General features: G+C 35.0%; 1 protein-coding gene and 1 long non-coding RNA gene across 5 annotated transcripts in view; both read left to right on the top strand.

Annotated features, from left to right (window-relative positions):
* Nucleotides 1–22,077, top strand: part of RCOR3 (REST corepressor 3) — a 55,714-nt gene extending 33,637 nt beyond the window's left edge. For 3 of the 4 annotated variants that reach the window (XM_006743940.3, XM_031039776.2, XM_081824838.1), the window contains 4 exons: nucleotides 1,459–1,536; nucleotides 10,414–10,471; nucleotides 18,733–18,974; nucleotides 19,443–22,077. In XM_006743940.3, coding sequence (XP_006744003.1) covers nucleotides 1,459–1,536; nucleotides 10,414–10,471; nucleotides 18,733–18,974; nucleotides 19,443–19,787 — 723 coding nt within the window. In that variant the 3' untranslated portion in view covers nucleotides 19,788–22,077. The remainder of the gene's footprint in view (nucleotides 1–1,458; nucleotides 1,537–10,413; nucleotides 10,472–18,732; nucleotides 18,975–19,442) is intronic. The other variant, XM_006743942.3, reaches the window with a different exon arrangement.
* LOC145722313 (uncharacterized) lies at nucleotides 10,479–18,482 on the top strand. Its single transcript, XR_014146477.1, has 2 exons — nucleotides 10,479–12,037; nucleotides 12,201–18,482. It is a non-coding gene; the product is annotated as an uncharacterized LOC145722313 (long non-coding RNA).
* Nucleotides 22,078–22,797: the final 720 nt, after the last annotated feature.

The raw sequence follows: 22,797 nt of genomic DNA, 5'->3' as shown, positions 1-22,797 counted from the left end.
AAAAAGCAAACCGAGAAAAAAACGTAAACAAATGAACAAACAAAAATCCTAACCCTTAATATTCTAGGTAAAGATTAATAATATTGCTAGTAGAGTAGTAGTTAAAAACTTGGCATGGTTCAGATTCAGGTTCTGCCGCTTCTATCTATAGCGTAGGGAAAGTTTCTTGACTTCTCTGTGCCCAGCCTTCCTCATCTATAAAATGATTATAGTAAAAGTAGAGTCAGTTCTGCTATAATGCTTATTTTGATAACATGAATTTGTTCCAACACGAGTGGTCTACTAGGGAACAATTTGAGTATAATGTGAATTTTGCATTTGCTTATGTTTGATTTTTATCAGTGGAAAACTGACCTAGTTAAGTACATATACAGACACTTCAGATGTGTACCAGCTTCCTCAATTCACTGTATGTTATGAACCACACATATCCTATCTGGTGTTAAAATTTTTCATCTGATTTTCAAATAACCCTCCTTCTACCACTTCCCAGTAACTCACAAGCTGCAACTATTTGACACTTCTGTAAGCAACCTCAGGTCTTTTCCAAGGTTAAGTACCATCTTTATTGTAGCATTTCTAAATTTCTTTATTATTTAAAATGCATAAATCTGCTGTCATTTTTATGAGGTTCTTATTTTTTGTGTGTGTCATTGATGAAGTGTTTCAGTGTTGGATCCCTAGCTCTGTTTCCCCATAAGTCCTGTGGTTTTTTGTTGTGCGATTTTGCCTAGTAGGGTGATTTTTGAGAATGCATATGTCAGCTTATAGCAGAACTCTTAACAAAGTAGTTGTGAGAATTAAGTGATTTATTACACGTGAAGCACCAACAATGATGCTTAACCTAATAAAAACCTAATATTATCCAATCTCATCATTATTATTCTTATTGGAATAACTGTTATTTTTATCAAAACATTATGGTAATGAGCAATATTGATGGAATTTTCCTCTATATACCATATGTCTTAGACATTGTTTTTTTTTTTAAAGATTTTATTTATTTATTTGAGAGAGAGAATGAGATAGAGCATGAGAGAGGGGAGGGCCAGAGGGAGAAGCAGACTCCCCGCTGAGCAGGGAGCCCGATGCGGGACTCGATCCCGGGACTCTAGGATCATGACCCGAGCCGAAGGCAGTCGCCCAACCAACTGAGCCACCCAGGTGCCCTGTCTTAGACATTGTTAAAAGATACTCAGATACTATGATTTGTAGACTGTTTATTAGCCTACTAGAGATATATTAGTTATATATATAATTAGTTGATTAGTGGATATATATAGTAATTGATGTGGATATTAGTTGAATGGCCCCAAGTGTGATAAAATGTAATTAAGTGTCTGTCCTCCTGAAATAAAATTTATGAAGGTTTTGGTATATATCCTTTTCATTTGTTGAGTACTCATACATTTACCTAAGTATGTGATCTGATTCATACTTTGGGCTATTTTGTTGAAGGTTCAGAATGCTAAGCAAGTGAACAGTGCACTTAAACAGAAAATGGAAGGTGGAATTGAAGAATTCAAACCTCCTGAGGTATGTTATTGAAGAATATATGTGACTAAGTATGGTGAAACCTTATTCTGTGAATTATCTATCCAGTATTTACTATTTTGGTTGCATGTGTTCTTAGTACTTTGAAGATGTCATAGCGTGGGTAATTTGTCATGTCTCTATTTTGTCATTTAGATAGTCTTTTGAGACTTGGCTAACGATTTAAGTGAAGTCAGTTCTTTCCTGCCGTTAGCAGTTCATATCAAGCAAAGTAAGTAGGGAAACACAACTATACAGATAGGCCCAGTGCATGTGAAAATAGAAGGTAATTGATGAGCAAGCCAGTACATTTCTGGGTCTGCAGCAGTGTTTGCTCAAAGCCTTTTCCTGCCTGTGTGAATTGGTAACACAACAAGAAAAAGAATAAGAAAAGGAGCTCTTTTAGCAATTTTAGCAATTTTTTATTTTAAGGTATTTGTCTTTTGGCTCAGATTTTTAATTAGGATTTTAGTGTGTGGACTTAATGAACATTCTTGTACTCCTATCCCTGAAAATGTGAAATCTAAAAGCAAGATGTAGATTAACCATTTTCTCAAGTCTTCCTTCTATTTCCTCTGAAACCTAATATATATTTAATATTTATGATAATTATAGGAGTACTTAAATGCCCATAAAGTCCAATCAAGTCTTTTCACAGAAGCTTCTATTATAAATCTTTTCTCTTGTCTCTCTCTCTTTTTTAAGACTCCTGTGCTGTGCTTCATACCCTGGACTTGCCTTTCTATGTATTTAATAATCAGATAATCCTTATTTGGTCCTAATGGGATGCTCCCTCGCCCCCCCATCACAAGATGCCTGAAATATCTACAAATGAAATATGCATGAGGGTCTGGGGGGGAGGGCAGAAGAGTTGGGGGGAGCGCTTCAGACCAAATGCACCATATTCTGTCTCACTCATTAGAATCTTTCAGAAAGGAAGAATCATTAGGAATAAAAGTGTTCTTGGTTTTGTTTGTTAAACAAATAGTCGAATAGTTGAATAGTCTCTTTCAAGAAAGGTAGATAATGGGAAAAAATGAAATCTACATAGACCAATATAACATCTCATTCCAAACCCACAGGTAAACTGACAAACATTTGAGTGACATTTCTGTTTATTTAAAGATAGTAATACAAAGCATACTGCTTTATATTACTGTGAAAAAAATTATTTCAAATCTTATATTAAAATTATTTTAATTTCATATTTAATTATACATTAAAATGCATAAAAGCCAAAAGCTTTAAATGCCTATAATTTCATAACTTAAAAAATTAAATTAAAAAATTATAGCAGTTATTAAAAATAGGGGAATACCATAAAGAACTTTATGTCAATAAATTCAAAAATTTAAATAAAACTTAGAAATTTATAGGAAAATATATCTTACCAAACTTGTCTTAAGAAGAAGGAAAACCTGATAAATTTATAGTCATTAAGTAAAATGAAGGAACAGTTAACATTTTTTTCATAAGAAAATACCAAGCCCAGACAGTTTTACAGAAAACGTCTACCAAATTTTCAAGGAAACAATGATTCTAACCTCAAATTTTCCAGAAAATGGAAGGATAGCTTCACTCATTAACATTACATAAAGTAAGACATGAAAGTGCAATAGCATTTGTAACTTTATACTATCTCATTTGATGCTCACATAAATCCCAAGAAGTAGATGAAGCAAATACTATTTTACATGACAAATCTGGGCCTCAGAGAGGTTAACTGGCTTGATCAACGTCACAGCTAGTAAATAGTGAAATTTTGGCTATATTTCACAATCTTAGAATCCAGTTGGAGTCCTAGATTGATATCCTGCTCCCCCTTACTTTTGAAAGTTTTCATTTAATAACAAAATTATATATTGATTCTCACATTTAAATGCAGTTCGGGGGTTAGAAGTTATCAGACATTTATTACATCTTTTGGATTTTTGTAAAAATAATGATCAAAATGAAACAACCAAAATCTTAACACTCTACCAATCATACAGTGAAGTTTGAATATTACTTTAAGGTTGATTTATTGAACTCCTATGACTTAAAAATGTATGTAGGGTTTATTATCTAGAAAATACTCAGGATATATTTATATTTATCGTATTATTTCTGTTCCTTTGTAGGGAAGAACAGCCTGAATAGATCTATTTCAAAATACTAGATTAACAGTCTTCGTAAAGACCTTGAAAAATCATGTAATCTATCACCTTTTCTTTAGATAATAGAATTTCTATCTAGGGGCGCCTGGGTGGCTCAGTTGGTTAAGCGACTGCCTTCGGCTCAGGTCATGATCCTGGAGTCCCTGGATCGAGTTCCGCATCGGGCTCCCTGCTCGGCAGGGAGTCTGCTTCTCCCTCTGACCCTCCCCCCTCTCATGTGCTCTCTCTCATTCTCTCTCTCTCAAATAAATAAATAAAATCTTTAAAAAAAAAAAAAAGTCCCTTTAAAAAAAAAAAAAGAATTTCTATCTAATACGTAATAAAAGAATTTCATTAACCATTAGAACAATAGGCTACTAAGTGATGTAACTCAACTGGAAGTAAACAGTTACTAAGATGCTTTACTTACTCATTTGATTGTATTTGTTATTTTCACTTAGGAAAAAATTTGGTGAAGAAAGTTTATTCACTCCCATAAGTATTTATTGATCACTTATTTCATGTAAGGCACTGTTTTAGGCACTGTGGGAAATGTGTGATGGATTTTTCCATCTGCCTTAAAAAAAAAACAAAAACAGTCTAGATGTTATAAGACAAACTGATTAAAGTTGTGTGATTTATAAGTAAAAAGCTACAAGAAAACAAGTGGTAATTACTCATTCTTCCTAGGATAATCAGGGAAGTCTTCCTAATGAGGGATGTTTCAGCTGAGGTTTGAAGGATGAGTAGGAGTTTTGCACATACAAAAAAGGGCAGGATGAACAGTGGCTTGGTATGGAACAGTACATTCAAAATACTTACGTATGGGGCGCCTGGGTGGCTCAGTCGTTAAGCGTCTGCCTTCGGCTCAGGTCATGGTCCCAGGGTCCTGGGATCGAGCCCCGCATCGGGCTCCCTGCTCGGCGGGAAGCCTGCTTCTCCCTCTCCCTCTCCCCCTGCTTGTGATTCCTCTCTCGCTGTGTCTCTGTCAAATAAATACATAAAATCTTTAAAAAAAAAAAAAAAAAGTATAAATCCTGTGAGGGAAAAAAACAGTCAACAGGCATTCCCTGAGCACTTATGTCCTCATTGTGGTGCTGATTACTATTGAGAATTTAGTGAAAGTGTAAAACAGTTTTCTCTCATGAAGCATATTGTCTACGTAGGAAGGCAAAGTTGGATGCAGAGGACAAGTGAACGTGGTGTATGAGAGAGATGTTAACAGAATTGAGTTCAACAGGGACTTCTTTATGATAGAGGTCAGTGGGCAAGGGCTAGAGTATAAAAGTTTGAGAGCTAGGAAGAGAAGTTTGCCTTTTAAATTAGGTCAAATGGGAAGACCCTGTAGTTTCTCCAATATAAGAAGGATATAATGGGAATTTTTAATTTTAGGAAGGTTATCCTGGTTACACAGGCTAAATTGAAAACTTTATAGCTGCTAAAATACCAACAATGTGAGTGATAAAGTAAATGGTAAAAGGGATTTTGGGTATGGTCAGGTATTAGTTGTAGGAGTGGACAGCAAGTGATAAATCCAAAGAACATTGCAAAATAGAAAATAATATATCTATTTGAAGGTATGTAAGAGTGTTGGGGAGAGTGGTGGTCTGTGGGGTTATGCTTTGATTTGTTTTGGTTGGAGGTAGGAAGGTGGGACAAGGAGATTAATGAAATCAGGAAGGAAGAAACTAGGAGTGCTTTTTGAAGCTAGAAATTTCCCCATCTATTGATGTTTTCATGCATAGGTGGGTGACATTCTTTCATTATGGATGTTGGATGGAATTTTCAGCACTGGATGGAAGGTTTAACTTGGTGTCCTCTTCTAATTCTTTCAACTCAAATGAATTCTTTCAATTCATACTAGTAGTATGAATCTACTACTGACAAAAATGGGAAAGATGCGAGAATTTAGCAGGGAAAGAATGCAGTAAAGATGCCGAATTAACAAAGGATGTCATAGATTGTTCTAGAAGGCTCTTTGGGGCCTTTCATATTATTAGTTTTATAACTATTATATATTGGATTATTTTAGTTTAGATTAATATTTTATTATTTTAAAAACAGCAGTATTTCCGACTGGGGTTTGCTGTAGAAGAATGTTCTCAGTGGTACTACCTAGCTAACCATAACTACTACACAATTTTAGATTCCTAGATATATTCTAGTTGTCCTTTCTGTAAGTTAAACAAATCTCTGCCAAAGTTTCTTGGGTTTAAAAGAGAATAAAAAAATCAATAACTTGAAGGAATCTTATGTATTTAAAAAATTTTGACCCTGTTTCTCCTTCAGTCTTCCCTTTCTTCCACTGCTTCTGTTTTGTCATACAGACTCTTAATTCAGTGCTGTTTCAACCCTCCTCCCTGCATATTTCCACTGAAGCTGCTGTTTAAAGGCTAACACTGCTGCTGCTGATCAAATTCCTCAGTCTAACTCATTTTTCTTGCCTTTTCCTGAGCCTTCACATAGATGACAACCTCTCTCTCTTCCTTTAATTTTTGAGAGGTGATATCATTTGTAACTATTATGTTCCCTTTTCAGCTGTAATTTTCCTTTCTATATGTAAATATAAGCATTCTCCAAGTTTTTATCCTCAAAATTCACTTCTCTTCTCTTTGGAAACATCATACAAGCTCATCACTTCACTATACTAAAATTGCATCATATGACACAAACTCAACCACAGATACTCAGCCAAGTAAAAAGGAGTATGTTTAGTAATAGCAAGTAGAGGAGAGCTGGCAACCCTGCCTAAACTCCCATTTATCAAGTGTCTCCTACAAAGTAAGCAGTTAGGGGCTGGAACTGTGAATCCAGTATTTCTTTAGAAGGCTTTAGCTTGGGGCACCTGGGTGGCTCGGTCTGTTGGGCATCTGCCTTCAGCTCGGGTCATGATCCCAGGCCCCAGGATCAGGCCCCACGTCGGGCCTTCTGCTAGCGGGGAGCCTGCTTCTTCCTCTCCCACATCCTGCCTCTCTGTCTCTCTCTCTCTCTCTGTCAAATAAATAAATGAAAATCTAAAAAAAAAAAAAGAAGAAGGAGGCTTTAGCTTCCACAGGCCTCCTGTGTGAGCAGTCTCCTTGACTTGAAATTCTAGTATTTAAGAATGTATTTATGTTTTTCATTCAGTACTACCCTAAATTTCAACCAAAGCTTCATCTAGGATTAAGTGAAAAACTAGTGGTCCATTTCAGTGCTGGAGGAATATCTGGCCATGTGGACTTATTGAGAGATTGTGTGCCTGTTTCCATGACCACCTTTGTAAGAACATTTCAATAGTAATTTGGAATTTATTATTTTTTTTTAAAACATTTTTTTTTAAGATTTTTTTAATTTATGTATTTGAGAGAGTGAGAGAGAGAGCTCAAGAGGGGGTAGGGTTAGAGGGAGAAGCAGACTTCCCGCCGAGCAGGGAGCCCTATGTGGGACTCGATCCCGGGACTCCGGGATCATGACCTGAGCTGAAGGCAGTCGCTTGACCAACTGAGCCACCCAGACGCCCAGTAATTTGGAATTTAAAACAAAAATCTTTTTTTTTTTAATTCATAGGCAGATTTTAGAACCTTACATCTGAGTAAGATATGACTCCATTGTTTTCCCTCATACAATTTTCCAGACCCTTAAAAGCTGTGTTTGCATAGATGAACCTATTTTAACCTCAAGTGGATCCTGAGCTCCACCTGAGTGACCTCATTGTCAGTGAATCCCAAGTTACAGTCATCATCTTAGTCTTGCCTTCCTGCACCTCCCCAATCAGCATTTCATAACTTCTTAGGTCCTTAACAGCACCACCCTTCTCCCAGCTCTCCAGGCTTGAAGTTTTATTCTGATTAGAATCCTGCTCCTCTCCCTCTGTTCTCTCCCCCCAGAAATCTATTGCTTATTAAATTTAGTGTGAACTCATTAACCTTGATTATTTACTGCCCTTGCAAAAGTGGTCCTTACCATATTCTAGTTTACTTAAATATCACCAACTTTCCAGGCGTATTTATCACTTCTTCCTAATTGTTGCTCCTTTTGTTGCCTGTACATGGTGTGTCTTCTCCTGATCTTTATCTTTCAGAAACTTATCCTGTTGTTTAACCCACCTCAGTGTCTAGCCCCTCCAGCTGGCTTTCTTCCCTGTTCTAGTCATTGTGACTTTTTCCTCTCATCTTTGAATCCACAGTATACTCTGAACTTTTAATTTATCCTATCTCCTGATTTGTCTATAAGCCGAAATAAGCTTTCATAGTGCATGGTATTTCTCTTTATTTTTTGTTCCCTTTCCATTAATGATACCTTTTCTTCTAGTTTCTGCCTTTCAGGTTTAACAAACATCAGTTGATCAACTTCAACTTCTGCTTGCTCAGGCACTGTGCCAGGTGTTTTTTACCTATATCCTAAACATAGCTTTATATATATTTAACATTTATTCTAAATTTAGTCCTCAGAACAACTTGCACTGTAGTATTGTAGGAGATCCTCAGTATCCAAATGCTCATTAGTCTAAAGGATTCATAGAGAAGCAAAAGTTGCCAAACAAGAGAATATTCACAAATGAACTAAGCACTTATAAAATTAGGCTCTGCTCATGAGCTATCCCTAATTAACTCTAGCTGTTATCTTTCCCATCCATCATATCAATATCCTTCTCTTACTTTCTTGTAATGCAAATACAGCATAAACCAAAATGAAATTTTAAACCTTGCAAAAGATGCAAAACTTCCTGAAGTCTATGAAAGTACAAGAGAATGGCTTTAATCCCTTGCAAAATTGTTGACAAATGGGTATTTAGCAGAGTTAACAATTGAAGAAAAAAGCGTATTGACTCAGGCGAACCTCAAAAAAGAATTTGAGTAACAAAGAATTAAGGGAGGCCCTTGAAAAAATTGTTGAGGTCTTCAAAACAAAAATGACCCACTCTGTGCTCATGTTGTAAATTTCAAAGCCAGTGAATATTACACCATTGTATGGTCAGCAAAGATATGCCAAAAATAAAATTAAAGCATATAAGCAAAGTCATTAACTATTAAAATAATTTTCATAAGTTTTAGTTTCATATTTCAGGTTAGGTTGCACTCAACCCTTTATTTTTTACCATTTATTCTGAAATATTTGGACCTGTTTTAATAAGGTTCTAGTACCAATTATCCTTGGGTACCAAGGACCTCTTTTATCTACCTTTCACAGTGAAGGTGGCATCAGACTGCCTGGGTATTAACTCAAATATTAGCTCCTATTCCATTCTTGTTCATCCTCTTTTGGGGGAACATATGTTTAGAATTTCAGGTTTTTCTTCTGTTATCTCCTTTTTCTTTTTCTTTCCTTTTTTCACTTTTTAAACCTTAGTTCACCCTTCTCTTGTTACTGCTTCTTTATAGCCTATAGCCCCCTCTTTTTCTTTACCTTTTTTTTTTTTTTTTTAAAGATTTTTCTTTATTTGTCAGAGAGAGAGAGAGCACAAGCAGGGGGAGCAGCAGAGGGAGAGAGAGAAGCAGGCTCCTCACTGAGCAAGGAGCCCGATGTGGGACTCGATCCTAGGACCCTGGGATCATGACCTGAGCCGAAGGCAGATGCTTAACGACTGAGCCACCCAGGCGTCCTTTCTTTACCTTTTTAATGTTCTTTTGCTTCATTGCCAGTATGCTCACCTTGAGGCTTATCCACTCTCTGCCTGGCCTTGCCTTGCTCTCTTCTTAATCTCATCATCTGGTGTTCAGTGCTTTCTGCTCTAGGTTTTTTCCTCCTTTACTCAGTCTTTTTTTTAAAACTTTTTCCTTTCTTCTCTAATAATTTTTTTCTAATTTTGAATTTTTGTTTTATTCTTTCTTCTGAATGCTTAACTTTCTATACCTCTTCACTTGTGGTGAGAAAGTAGATGTTCCCCAGAACCTCTGTGTACTGTAGAAATTTTTATTGCTAAGACCATGAGTGAGATAAAACCTAAACACTTGTTCTCAGAGGAAGCCTTTCTTTCTGTTTTGCCCAGCTTATCCTGTATTACACCAGGCCAATTTACCTGGGCAGTTTCTTCTGTAAACCTCTGTAGGCTGGTATACTTATTTCTCTGTCCGTCCTTCTACTGCCAATGGTCCTTGCACTATCAGTGGGTATACACGAATGAAATTTGATTTAGTGTTTAATATGGTAGTTTTGCCATAATGAAAGTACTAAATTTAGGATTTTTTTTGAACAAAAATATTGGGAGAAACGTGGGGAGGCCTTAGGGGGAAAAAAGTCTTATAGTGGGTCACTTTCTGCTTCAGAAATTTAAAGAAATATTTTAGGAATTAGGCCTGATCTCCAGTTCTGTATTAATTTATAACACTGGTTTTGGTGGAGTAAGGTTAGGTTTAATCGAAATGTGAAGAGAAAGAATTTTAGAGCGAGTCACAGATCCTCTCTAAGGAAGATAAAGTCTCTTAAATGTTTAAAACTAGGCTAAAATTAACACTTGCCATGTGTCACAGGAACATTGTAGTTGGAAAATGGATGACTAATAGATTTTCTCAGTTTTAATGCCTCTGACTAGAGTATAAATGTGAATGTTGTTCATTCTCCCAGATTGGTACATTTCCCTTTCATTATCTTTTTGTGTGGGTAAAAGGTAACTCAATATATTTTTTAATCCTTATAAAAGCAGAATCTTCATAAATCAGAGTTTTAGTAATCTCGTGTCTATGATTTGGTGAAAAACAAAAATAAGCACTTTGGAAAAATGTCTGTCTTCATATCCTCATTAGGAAACTTCTCTTTAATTTTGTAGTCAAATCAGAAAATTAATGCCCGTTGGACCACAGAGGAGCAGCTTCTAGCAGTGCAAGGTATATTAAAGATAAGCAGTTATTGTTGTTAATTATTTAATTTGTCATGAAAGGTGACTACCATAGTCCTTCCCTTCCTTTAGAAATGGATCAAGAGAGGGCTCTTGTGTTTACCACAAAGTCCTGAAAACCAGGAATTGTTTTGTTCTTGTGGATGTGACTTTACTGAGCCTATATGCATTTTGGGTCCCGTACAGCACGTAACACATTCTCAGCCTTAACAGTGATGGTGATGAGAAGCTTGAACAAGTCATATGGTCTCTCTGTGCCTTTGCTTTAGTTTTCCTGCAGTTGGGTTCATTCTTACTATATTAGTCATTGATAACTCATCATTAAAAGCATAAACTATTGTATGTTTCTGGTTTTTCCAATTCCTCTGTATAATAGTGTTTCTCTATTTGACAAATGTTAGTTACTGAAAATATTAATGATTACTTAACTTTCAGTGTATTATAACTTAAGAGATGTGCCACTGAATGCTTAGAAACCCGATTTTAAAAATACATATGTATTTATATATTATATGTAAATAATAAAAGAGAAAGTTAAGAGATACATTGAAAAATATACATATAGCATTTTAAACGCATTATTTATAAGAATGCTTTGTTGAATTATATGGCAGAGCACTTACTTTTTGTATTATGAATGCCTGTGGGCAGATTGGTAGTGTTATAAACTTGGATTTTCTCATGTTTGAATTACTTAAGAAAGGGCAAACTGTATATTTTTTTATTCAGTGGTGTAGTTTTCTTTTTTTTCTTTTCTGTTCAAGATAAACTATCTGCAGGACTGATTGTGTAATTATAAGTTTGGTCTACAATTTGGTTTTTCCTGGCTGAGCTCTCTTTGTGTTGAGTACTAATAGCTTTTTTATCTAAGTTAGTTACTATAAGAGAGTTGGACCCCTGCAAAACATATAAGTATACTTTGGAAAATATTTCTAATTATTCAAACACAGAGAACATATTTAACTCAAAAAGGATGTGCAGGTATCATTTGGATGTGAGAATAATGTAATTAAAGATTGATTAATAGATGACTCTGCAGTTTGGACTAGAGTGAGTAAGAATTACGCTGCCAGTGTGATTAGAAAATGTCACAGGACGGGCCATCAGGATGATGTCAGCCTTCTCTTTGGCCTATATAGCACAAAACAGTCATTTCATAAACAGAATAAATACTTGATCCTATGGAGGCAGGGTGCTGGATGTGCATTGAGCACATATGTAATTGTGGAACCAAGTTTCTGAATGAGTCAGAACAAAGTTTAATGAGTTTATAATGTTCAGTAATAGCTATTTTTAAATTAGAAACTGTTTAAAATTTAGATTAAAAAATGAGTAGGGGCGCCTGGCTGGCCTAGTTGGTAGAGCATGCTACTAGATCTTAGGGTCATGAGTTCAATCTCCGTATTACTAAAACAAAAACAAAAAAACAACTAGTATTTTCAGGGGCTGTTTCATATTGATTTAGATCTGTGACTTACAGCTCTACCATAGTTATTTGGGGAAGCATTGCTTTTATTGATGTAAAGCTTGTGTTTCTGTCCATCCTAGTGTGTGTGTGTGTGTGTGTGTGTGTGTGTGTAGCCTGTGTTTCTGTCCATCCTAGTGTGTGTGTGTGTGTGTGTGTAGCCTGTGTTTCTGTCCATCCGTGTGTGTGTGTAGCCTGTTTCTGTCCATCCGTGTGTGTGTGTGTGTGTAGCCTGTGTTTCTGTCCATCCTAGTGTGTGTGTGTAGCCTGTGTTTCTGTCCGTCCGTGTGTGTGTGTGTGTGGTCTGTGTTTCTGTCCATCCTAGTGTGTGTGTGTGTGTGTGTGTGTAGCCTGTGTTTCTGTCCATCCTTGTTTGTGTGTGTGTGTGTGTGTAGCCTGTAGAATTTAATCCTGATTTCCAGTATTTCAGTTGTTTCAAGATTAGTATATTAATCCTGTACTCTAATATGAAAATTATCCCAGTGAAAGGATTTTTCTGGAGAGACTCACTTAGGAAAATCTGGGCTAATGTTTCTAGAGCATTCAGGTTTTGATATTGTTCTGCAGCACTACCGGGGAATCTTATGCCTGGGTTGAATATTATGCTGAGCTGCATTCAAAGGAAGGGACAATGGCAAGATTTACATGTATAGTTTGAGCTATATATATGGACATTATCTCAGTTTATAAATATTAAAATAATATTTATGGATATAATCAAACATTTCCTCTCTGCTGAGATATATTCTGTATTCTTACACACATTTAAAAAGTAATTCTTAATTATACTAATGCAGCAATTTTTACAAAAATATGCATGTTCTTAGGATTTTGAAACCACTTTCTTGATATGTTAATGTCTTTAACTCTGTATGTGGAATTTTTGTTTCACTTCGAGTTTTTTAGGGTTTTTTTGTTTTTTTCTTCTGGGAGGGGGGGTTCATTACTTAAAATAAAACAATATATAGCTATTTGTGTCCAAAATAGTTATTTTAGGGAAAACTAAAAAGTGCCATTTTTGCTAATGAGCCCACATGTTTATATAATGCTCAGAAGTCTGTCTTATAAACAGTATAATCTTATAGTAATATCATATGTACCTGAATCTCAGTGTGGTTAAGGTACATAACTGCAGTTTTTATTTGAACATGTAGTTTGCTGTCCAGAAAGACCTATCTTAGCAGGCAGTTGTTTTATTTTTCTTCTCTTTAATCTTTATTTGTGATAAACCTTTATATGATATTATTATGACTGTTTCAGTTTTACAAAATAGTATATCATATAAGTTTTGATATTAACATTTTAGTTTATAAGCACTTTCTTTTTAAGACATTTTGTATATATATTCTGATTTAACACTCATTTGTTAAATGCCTTTTTAAATCTTGCTCATAGTTGACTATTAGAGTGACCTGAAGAGAGAACTATAAACTCTAGTGTCATTAGTGAGACTTATACTGTTAAATAAACTTTTTTATTATAACTCCTTTAAAACCACATATGTATATTAGGATCATTTCCTAGGGCTTAAATATATATTTCCCATTTTTTTCCCCATCTACTTAATACTACTACCACTTAAATAATAACTATTTAAATAAATAATGAACTATTTTTCCTTCTTTCTCCCTTATTTGGAAGGGGGGAAATCATGTTCAGACCAAACAAGAATGTTTATACTTGTGTAATCTATCACTTTATTATGTTAATTTTAGTTCTAAATTGTAGTTCTAGCTATGTTATAACTTCATTAACATTCTTCAAGAGTCCCCAGGTAGGATGTTATAAATGTGGCTAATTTAAACCTCTCTCTAAAAAGTACTTGTTAAGAATGGTATTTCTATACTTTCAGTAATCTGTGCCAGCCTTAAGTATCTGAGTTTTCTATTGTAACGGATTAGTTAACAGGAGATTAATTATAGTCTTCACAATTTGTGTGAATGGAAATATCCCTGTTTATAGTTTGTGTCCTACATGTATAAATATTTTTTCTAATTTGTAGTGCTTTTAGAAATTATCCTAAAATCAAACTTGATATTCATATGTGACAAACATTTCTTACTTAGCAAGAATTAGATCCTGGGTGTATTGTTTTTCATGTAAAATGGAACAATTATTAGCTGTTTTCAAAAAATAATAATACATTTAAATGATAGTACAAAACATTGACTCTTCAAAGTGTAGAGGGGCAGAAGCCTGGTATACAGTATTTATTTTAGGCCTTCTCTTAAATGCATTTATTTCAAAATCATTAGTGCTAAAAAATAATACACTCCCCAACTAAAATATTAGTGCTATTTTACGGTAAACAACAAGAAACTTTTCCAGTTTTATCAAGATATCAGCTTTAATTTTTAGTTTAAGTTGTCTTTTTTTTTCATATTGTCTGCCTTCTCTTATAAAACAGGAAATGACAGAACTACGTTCAAGTCAGTTATGCTTTCACAGTTAAATGTTACCTTCTCTTCCTGTAGTTTATACATTTCATTCGTTTTTAGGTTGCAAGCCTAGAAAAATTCGTTTTTAGGTTGCAAGCCTTAAAATTTTATCTCATACATTAAGAAAAAAGCTAGAATGGTTCCTAAGGGAGGGAGAAAGAGATTCGGCACTTGATTAAAACATAGGGATTGTAATCCAGTACATGAATGATCAAAAGTAAATGGAGATCAGGAGATTCATATTTTTCCATTTAAAAGACACTCATTTCCTTTAGAGAGTTTCTGCTATTAAAACAGTTATCATAAGAATGGACACCCAAAAGCATAATTGTCAGCCCTCTGATGCACTCACTTCAGATAATTCATGATTCAAAATTTCCAGCATCTTCGTGATGGAACTTAACTTATAACAAAGATGATGGGAACACAAGACTCAGAAGAGAAAGGCTAGATATTAAAAAGAGAATATATGATTTTGACTTCTAGCCCTCACCTAGATGCACCATTCACTGTCCCATTGCTGTTGATATCTTTTCTTTTTTTTTTTTTTACTTTAATATGAATTCTTGAAGAGATTCACAGGAGGCGGAAAGAAATGCATGTTCCCAAATGGTTTGAGTTTAAAGTTAATCTCTTACTGATAGGAAAGAACCACATCACTAGAGTTTCTAGATGTCACTATGTTCTTAATTCAAAAATAGATTTCCTGGTTATACTAAGTACATGCTCACTTTAAGAAATACTGTTATAAGAAGCAGGAAACAATATCCCCCTAAATTTTACTGCCTAGAAGCAGCTTGCCACTGTAATGTTTTGACTTTTTTTGGGGGGGTGGGGTAGCCCAAAATCAGATTTTAAAAATAACTTTTTAAATATACCAAAAGCAGACTCATGATATCCCTTCTGTCTCGGGAGGAGGAAAAAAAAAAAAAAAAAGTCTATAGTTTCATGCCTAGAGTTGGAAAACACCACACTACAAATGCTCCTGAATAGCCCAATTTTAAAAAATACAAATGTATTTTTTTGTTGTTGTTGTTGGCAGAATGAAGAATACTGTTTGGAAAATGTGGGCTTTTATAAAATGTGATGGTAGTTATTTTTTTAAGTTAATTCCCAAACAAAACTTCAAAAGTGTATGTTAAAGATTATAAGGTATCATCTACCAGCATAGGAAGGCAAGTTGTTTGTAACTTTCAAAATTTGACTGAAAACACTTTTTTCCTCTTCCTGGGAAATTTACAATTTACCTCTTCCAGGATTTTCTAAAGTTTCATTCTACTAACCTTTAAAAACTGACCTTTTGCCCCAAGGTGAGAAGTTTAATTTAAAACCATGGTTCAGATGGACCTAACCCTTTTACATCTTCAGGAAGATACAGAGATTTAATCACTGTGTTTGATTCCCTTGCTGCTAAAGCAATCAGATGACCTTATTTATTATAAATTGTGAAAAAAGAATGGACCACCCTTCTTCCACGTACACATTGGAAGTAAAGTAGCTTTGATGTCCTGGGTTGTTAAAGTTAGTTGCTCTGCATTGCTACCCCTGCTAAATTTTCCTCCAGAAGCCTAGCTGGGGATTCTTCTGAAGGAGCTGTTCCAGTAAGTCTGCAGTTGGTGTTTCACTAGATTTTACCTAGTAATCAGCCACAGTAAAGACATAAGAATTCCACCTTCTAACCAAAATATGCTGTTGAACCAGCATCATGGGAAGTGTGAAGGTGATAAAGAAGTTAGCTATATGTGACTCTTGTGGTTTGAGGAAGAAAAATCTCTATTTCCTGAGCACTTCCTGTGTACTGAGCATTATATTTCATAGGACAGTACTTCCCAACTTTTCTCACATTGTGGCATACAGAAAAAATTACGAAATTTGTCACAACACACTGGGGCAAACGGATGAGACTGCTGTTGTCCAGAAAGGACTGCCAAGGAGCACTAGCAGTTCCAGACCCTGCCCAGCCATCCTGCAGGCTGAGCGCATTAACATCCCTGAAGGCCCACTTGTTCTCAGGACACGAGTGGGATCCTCAGCCAGATTACAAAAGTCTGCAGTATGGTCTGAGCCTTAAGATTTTACAAAGTAGTTTATATGGCATACATGAGTTAATGATAAACATACCTGGGTGACTCAGAACCTAGGTGACTTGGAAAAAGTCCTTGACATCCAGAGTGTCTGGGAAAACTAAGGCTCCTATAAGAAGTAGTTTGGTTTGGGGGTCTGTAATTCTGGAACTGCAACAATGTTGGTGACAAGGTTAAGTCCCTGGAGCAAGAGAAAATAAAATGGAAGATCAAAAAAGAGGGGACAGTTATAAAATGGAATCAGACATGGGGACAACTTACTGGTAGGTTTTGGAATATATTTTGCTAAATAGGTGTTCTGAGGATTGTAATATCTTCATACTTGGAGTCAGATAGTCTTAATGTGACTTCTTGCTACGATACAGAAGAGCTAATCTTAAATTTATTTAAAGTTTTCATTTCCAAACTCATGTATTCAGTAGATTTGGTCATTTCTGGAATGTAAATTAAATATCCCTTGTAAAAATTACTGTATTGCTAGAACTCTGTGTCTGATATCTAATTAGGAGTTATTTTTCAGTGCATCAATCTCAAATGAGTCGTTATTTTCCAAAGTATAAGTAGTAGAGAAGTACTTGAGTATGTAGCAATAATTCCTAATATTAAATAAACTTGGATTTTTATTGCCAAATAAACCCTCAGTGGAACCTAGTCACCCTTAAAATTTTTACTCAGTTACAGAGTTTGAACTGGAAATCAGCTCATGGATTTAAAGAGAACTTATGTTGCTAAATACTGTAAATAATGTTAAGTGTCATAATTTATTGTCATGCATATGTCTTTCCATTTGAGAACAGAGCAAATTAGCACAGTTTACAGACCCCAAACTCTGTATTAAAAATCATTATAGCTTAATAATGTCAAACTTCCTGCCCAAAATGCTCTTTAAGATAAAGGCACTCCCCCTAGAGTCAAGCCTGGCTAGTTGAATATAAGCAAGAGATACTCATTCCCAAGTTCTCCATATAAAATAAAGGCAGAAATTAAAAACAAGAATTTTGTCATATCGTGGTGGTGCTTTAAGGTAATTGGGTAGATCATACCAGTAGGTATCTGTAAGAATGAATCTAGCATTTCTCCTGAGGTGTTAACATATCCTTATATTATGCTCTCATCTATGATTATATACACGTTGAATTTATTTAAATTCCCATGATTCTGATGGCTTAGGTTACATTATAGATTTTAATATCATAAGTATCATTTTTTTCTCCTTTCTCGTCTTTGTAATTAATGAGTGTTTTCTGGTATTTTGAACAGTAGTTATGAAATTATAAAATCAAAATTTTTGACACCTTTTATTTTGAGTTAAATGATGAGTCAGTGAACGTCCTTTTAGAATTCCCTTAAGGGCAGTTTATTATCCCTCTGATTATATAAAGTCATTCCAAATTCTGTAGTATAAATGACTATCTCAAGTTCATAAATCAAATACTATCTTTCATTATAATAAAATTGCCATTACAGAAAGTTAGGTTCTCAAATAACTGAATGTTCTTAAATTTAAGGTAGTGATGATAAGCACAAGTACTCTACACATAGTCCCTACTGTAACCTCATTCTTTAGGCTATAAAGTATAGTTGGAATCCTCCACATACACAGTCTTTGGAACTATTAGATGAGTTGAAATCCAACTAACTCTGAAATATAGCTTCCCTTTTTTTGCCCATCACATATTGTGATGATTCACTTTTTTATGTTTCAATTCTTATTTCTATTCATTGGTACCCTGGTGAGATTAGGCAAGTAATCCTCTTGAAGCTGGTATTAAGACCAAAATTATGATGCTTTTCTTAATGGGGGAACTCTAAGACTACTCACTCAGTCCATTGAGGGGATAAAAGAGATGGCTCATTCCCATCCAGTTTTGTTTACAAACGGTGTTGCTCAAATTTAGGTGACTGGCTACTAGGGAAATAAATGAATGTGGAATTGAGGATGGAACAAAGAATTCAATGCTTTACAATAAATGGACTATATTTGAGAGTTCAAGAGAGGATTGGAGAAAATAACTGAGTATGTAAAAAATGGTAAGTTTCTGATTGTTCAGTTGAAGGCAAGTGGCTGGCTCACTGAAATGACATAATTAATAGTTTTCATCTGTGACCCTGATATCTTAGTCTCTATCTCAGAATTGAGAAATGAGCAGAGTTTATGAGAAAGGATTTTCATTGCTGGTATCTTTTGTGTGTGCATGATGTATAGTACACACAGCTCTCCTTATTGATCCTTCACAGGTGTATTATTTACTTTGCCTTCCAGGTGTCCGCAAATATGGTAAAGATTTTCAAGCTATTGCAGATGTAATTGGCAACAAGACTGTTGGCCAAGTGAAGAACTTCTTTGTAAACTACAGGCGTCGGTTTAACTTAGAGGAGGTATTGCAGGAGTGGGAAGCAGAACAAGGAACCCAGGCTTCTAATGGTGATGCTTCTACTTTAGGGGAGGAGACAAAAAGTGCTTCTAATGTGCCATCAGGGAAGAGCACTGATGAAGAAGAGGAGGTGTGTTTGTGTATGGAATTTGAGCTAATATGAGTTGAGGAATCATCATTTTGTGTGGTGTTCTATAAGGTTAATTTGTCAGAGGACTAGCTAAATGAGCATGAAAGGTTGACAATACACTTACTCAGTGGTGCCTCTCTCGTGACTTTCAAGTCCTAATGACATGCTAAGTTCTGTCCTAGAAGAATGGAGAGTGTATTGTTCTTTCATAGTCTTATTTTTATTTCCAGTGTTAAGCTGTTTACTAATAAAGATGCCTGTTTGGTAGCTTCGTTGCTTTTTCGGTTTTTGGTTTTTTGTTTTGTTTTGTTTAAAATAAAAGAAGCTTGTGCTTCCAAAAAACACTGGTGTTACGTTTTTGTTTTGTTTTGATTTGTTTTGTTTTTCCTGTGACATCCCAAACTATATTGTATTCAGTTCATTAGGAACTCTCATCTCATACATGTATTTTTGTTTCCTCACCTCTAGGCACAGACCCCACAGGCTCCTCGGACTCTGGGTCCATCACCTCCTGCCCCATCATCCACTCCAACACCAACAGCCCCCATTGCCACTCTGAACCAGCCTCCACCACTTCTTCGTCCAACACTGCCTGCTGCCCCTGCTCTTCACCGGCAGCCTCCTCCACTCCAGCAGCAGGCTCGGTTCATCCAGCCCCGGCCAACTTTAAATCAGCCTCCACCACCTCTCATTCGCCCTGCTAATTCTATGCCGCCCCGTCTAAACCCAAGACCAGTGTTGTCCACAGTTGGTGGTCAACAGCCACCATCACTTATCGGAATTCAGACAGATTCACAGTCCTCACTGCACTAAAATTAAATTGGACAGAGCTACAGTAACTCTTCACCCCATCATTATACCAGTGCTCCTCAGACTGATGCAAAAGAGGAGAGAACAGTCCCTCCTAGATGCTGAGGCTGCGAACTAGTTCTGTGGCAGTGGGCTAGCATAAGTGGATGTCTAGGAGATTTTTTGGTTCGTGCAACCGAACTAAATGTTACATGACAAAAAGCCTACAGTTAGCCTCCTTTCTAGAGTATACGTTCAGCGACATCTCATAAAAGGAAAAAAAAAAGATTAAGTATTCTATATACCAATGTTTTTTTTTGTTTTGTTTTTACTGTATTTATTTTATTGCGATTCTTTATATTTCTGCCTCTTCGTAGTCAAGGCTCTTAGTACAGAAATACTGACTTAGGAATTTTGAAAACTCCTTAAGTTTCTTAAGGATGTTTGACTTTTTTTCTTTCTTCCTTAATTTAATTTTTAACAACATTTTCCTATGTTAGGAGTGCAAGAATAAATAGCCTGCATTTCAGATTTTGACATATGTTCATTTAATGCATATTTAAGAATTATAGTGCATATCCCTTTTTTCAAAAAATCTTGCTTTTTTTTCTAAAGGAATTTTAATATACTCCTTTAAAAGAAAGCAATTGAATCAATTGCAAAGCAATTATATGAAACCACAAAGAATGTACTGAACCTACTAACCCTTTAACATACGCTTTAGGGTCCTAATGCAAAGTCCTTGCTTAAAGGTCATTGACCTGTCATCTACCAGTAATAAGAGGATCGGAATAATAATTTTACATACAAATGAGAATTTGTTGAAGTACAGTGTCTTTAAGTTCCTTGAAAATAGAGTTAATTTTGATTTTTTTTAAAAATGTTTCTAAATGCTATCTGCTTTTAACTAGTAGTTGCCTATATTTGGGGACTTTAGAAGAGAATTATATTTTGTCAGTTATGTGGAGATAGTGGTTATGGAAGCATTTATTTACAATACCCTTTATGTGTTTAGGTTCTGACTTAAAATTGCCCTCACACTTATTAATATGGTCTGCATTTAATATAAAGGATGTTTTCTTGATAAATCTCTATTGTACTATTTGGATACATTTGTGTATACCTTGCAGCTGACCAGTGCTTGTGGGTTTGGTTTAGGGTTAAATCAACATTATTTCATAAAATAAATTTAAGAATTTGTTCTGTGTTATCTAAAGATGTATCAGTATATTGTCACAATTGTGCTGTTAACTTAAAATGCTGAGACCCCCTTTTTATAAAGAAGCAAAAACATTTCAAGTCTTAATTGAACACATAAATCATTAAGCACCTACAAAGAATATTTTACAAGTAATAGTATTTCAACAATGTGTTACTAATATTTTTGATACGGTGATTTCATATTGGAATCATGACTTGTGCAAAGGGACAGATCACTTAGATAACTATACTAGTGGAACTTAAGGCTAAATGTTTGCACATTTATATTCTCATCATATCTAGAACTACTTCACGAAATAGTCAACATCTAAGGCCCTTGATTTATGTTTTGAGAAATCCTGTATTCCCAATATTGGAAAAATAGTCCCTACCACTGGCTCTAGAGCCTTAAGGAGCTATTAGATTTAAATTCATTGATTAGTTTTAATTTGGAAGTTTAGACCACTTCTCTTCATAAGGACCTTAAGTTCTGGCACAAACTTTTTCCAGGGTGTGTCTTGTCTTTCTCATTGGATCATCTTAAATAGTTCCTGCCCCTGGATTGTAACTAGATAAAAATCTGATTTAAAATTCTTAATATCCAAGAATTTATACTTATTTTTACTTTAAAAGCCACAGGGGGTGGGGGCGGGCAGTTATATATCTTAAAAGAAAATATCTAAAGCATTTTTTTAAAGTACTTAGATTGTCTTGCATATGTGCATACTATACGGCTTTTATTGTCTTGTCTCTTGTCAGTAGACCTTCAGTATACAGTGTGTGGGACATGTCAGTCAAGTTGGTCAGCGCCAGCATCTGTCCAGCTGTTAAGTATATTATGATTCGTTTAAAAATCTGTTCTATCCCAGCCGTGGGCCAAGATGCTGTATCTGAGGGATGTGCTGTGATTTGATTTACGTACACTAGAGCACACAGAAAAATCTGAGCTTCATTAGTAATATGACACATGTATATAGTGAGATGTCTTATTGTGTGCTTTGCATATTTTGTAAATATTTTGCACGTCATTAATTTTCTTTTTTGTTTAAGCAGTGTTTGGCCTGGAAGAGTGATATGCTTGCTGCTTAATCAAAGGATTAAAGAGTTAAAGATGTCTATGTCTTCTATTTTTATATAATTTCATGTTGTATGAAGAATTTAGGACCTCTTCACTGTGAAATTCTAAATATTGATTTTTATAAAAAAGCAAAATCTAGAAATATTTTAATGACCATTTCATAATGTCAAGGTTATCATTTTTGAAAAATCTACACCCAACTATTTTTTTCATTACATAACTAAAAATAAATCACACTGTTGATATGCCTGGTAATATTAATGAAAAAATATTTTTTCTATATTCTTTAATTCCAGTGTAATATGGATGGAAGTAAAAGGTAAGTTTTGATCAGAACTTTTCCTTAATCAATAATCCTACAATTGAGTAAAATGCAATGTAGAATAAAGATGAAAGAATGTAAAATTCTGTCTTAATATAGGCCAACATTCTTTTTAGGACTAGATATAGGGAATAAACAAAGTGACAGTCATAATTTTAAACAATATTTAGAATATTGCCAAGTTTTTTGTTAAAGTACTGAGTTTAGTTAGTAAATACGTTGTACTATTTTAATGTTCTTCCTGCTATCAAAAGTAGACTACTCAGACACATTAATTGTGGCTGGTCACTTAACACTAGGGTATCAAGTCTCAAAACAACTAATAATCTGACTTAGAACTCAAGGCAGGATCTGTCTTTCTCTTTGTGCTTCCCCAAAATAAATGATGAATACATTCTAACTATAGGAAAACACAAGAAAAAGAAATTAACATG

This window comes from Leptonychotes weddellii, chromosome 6, assembly GCF_054177405.1.
Source record: "Leptonychotes weddellii isolate Sample4059 chromosome 6, ASM5417740v2, whole genome shotgun sequence".
NCBI lineage: Eukaryota > Metazoa > Chordata > Mammalia > Carnivora > Phocidae > Leptonychotes > Leptonychotes weddellii.
This window is presented reverse-complemented; position numbering and strand designations above follow the sequence as displayed.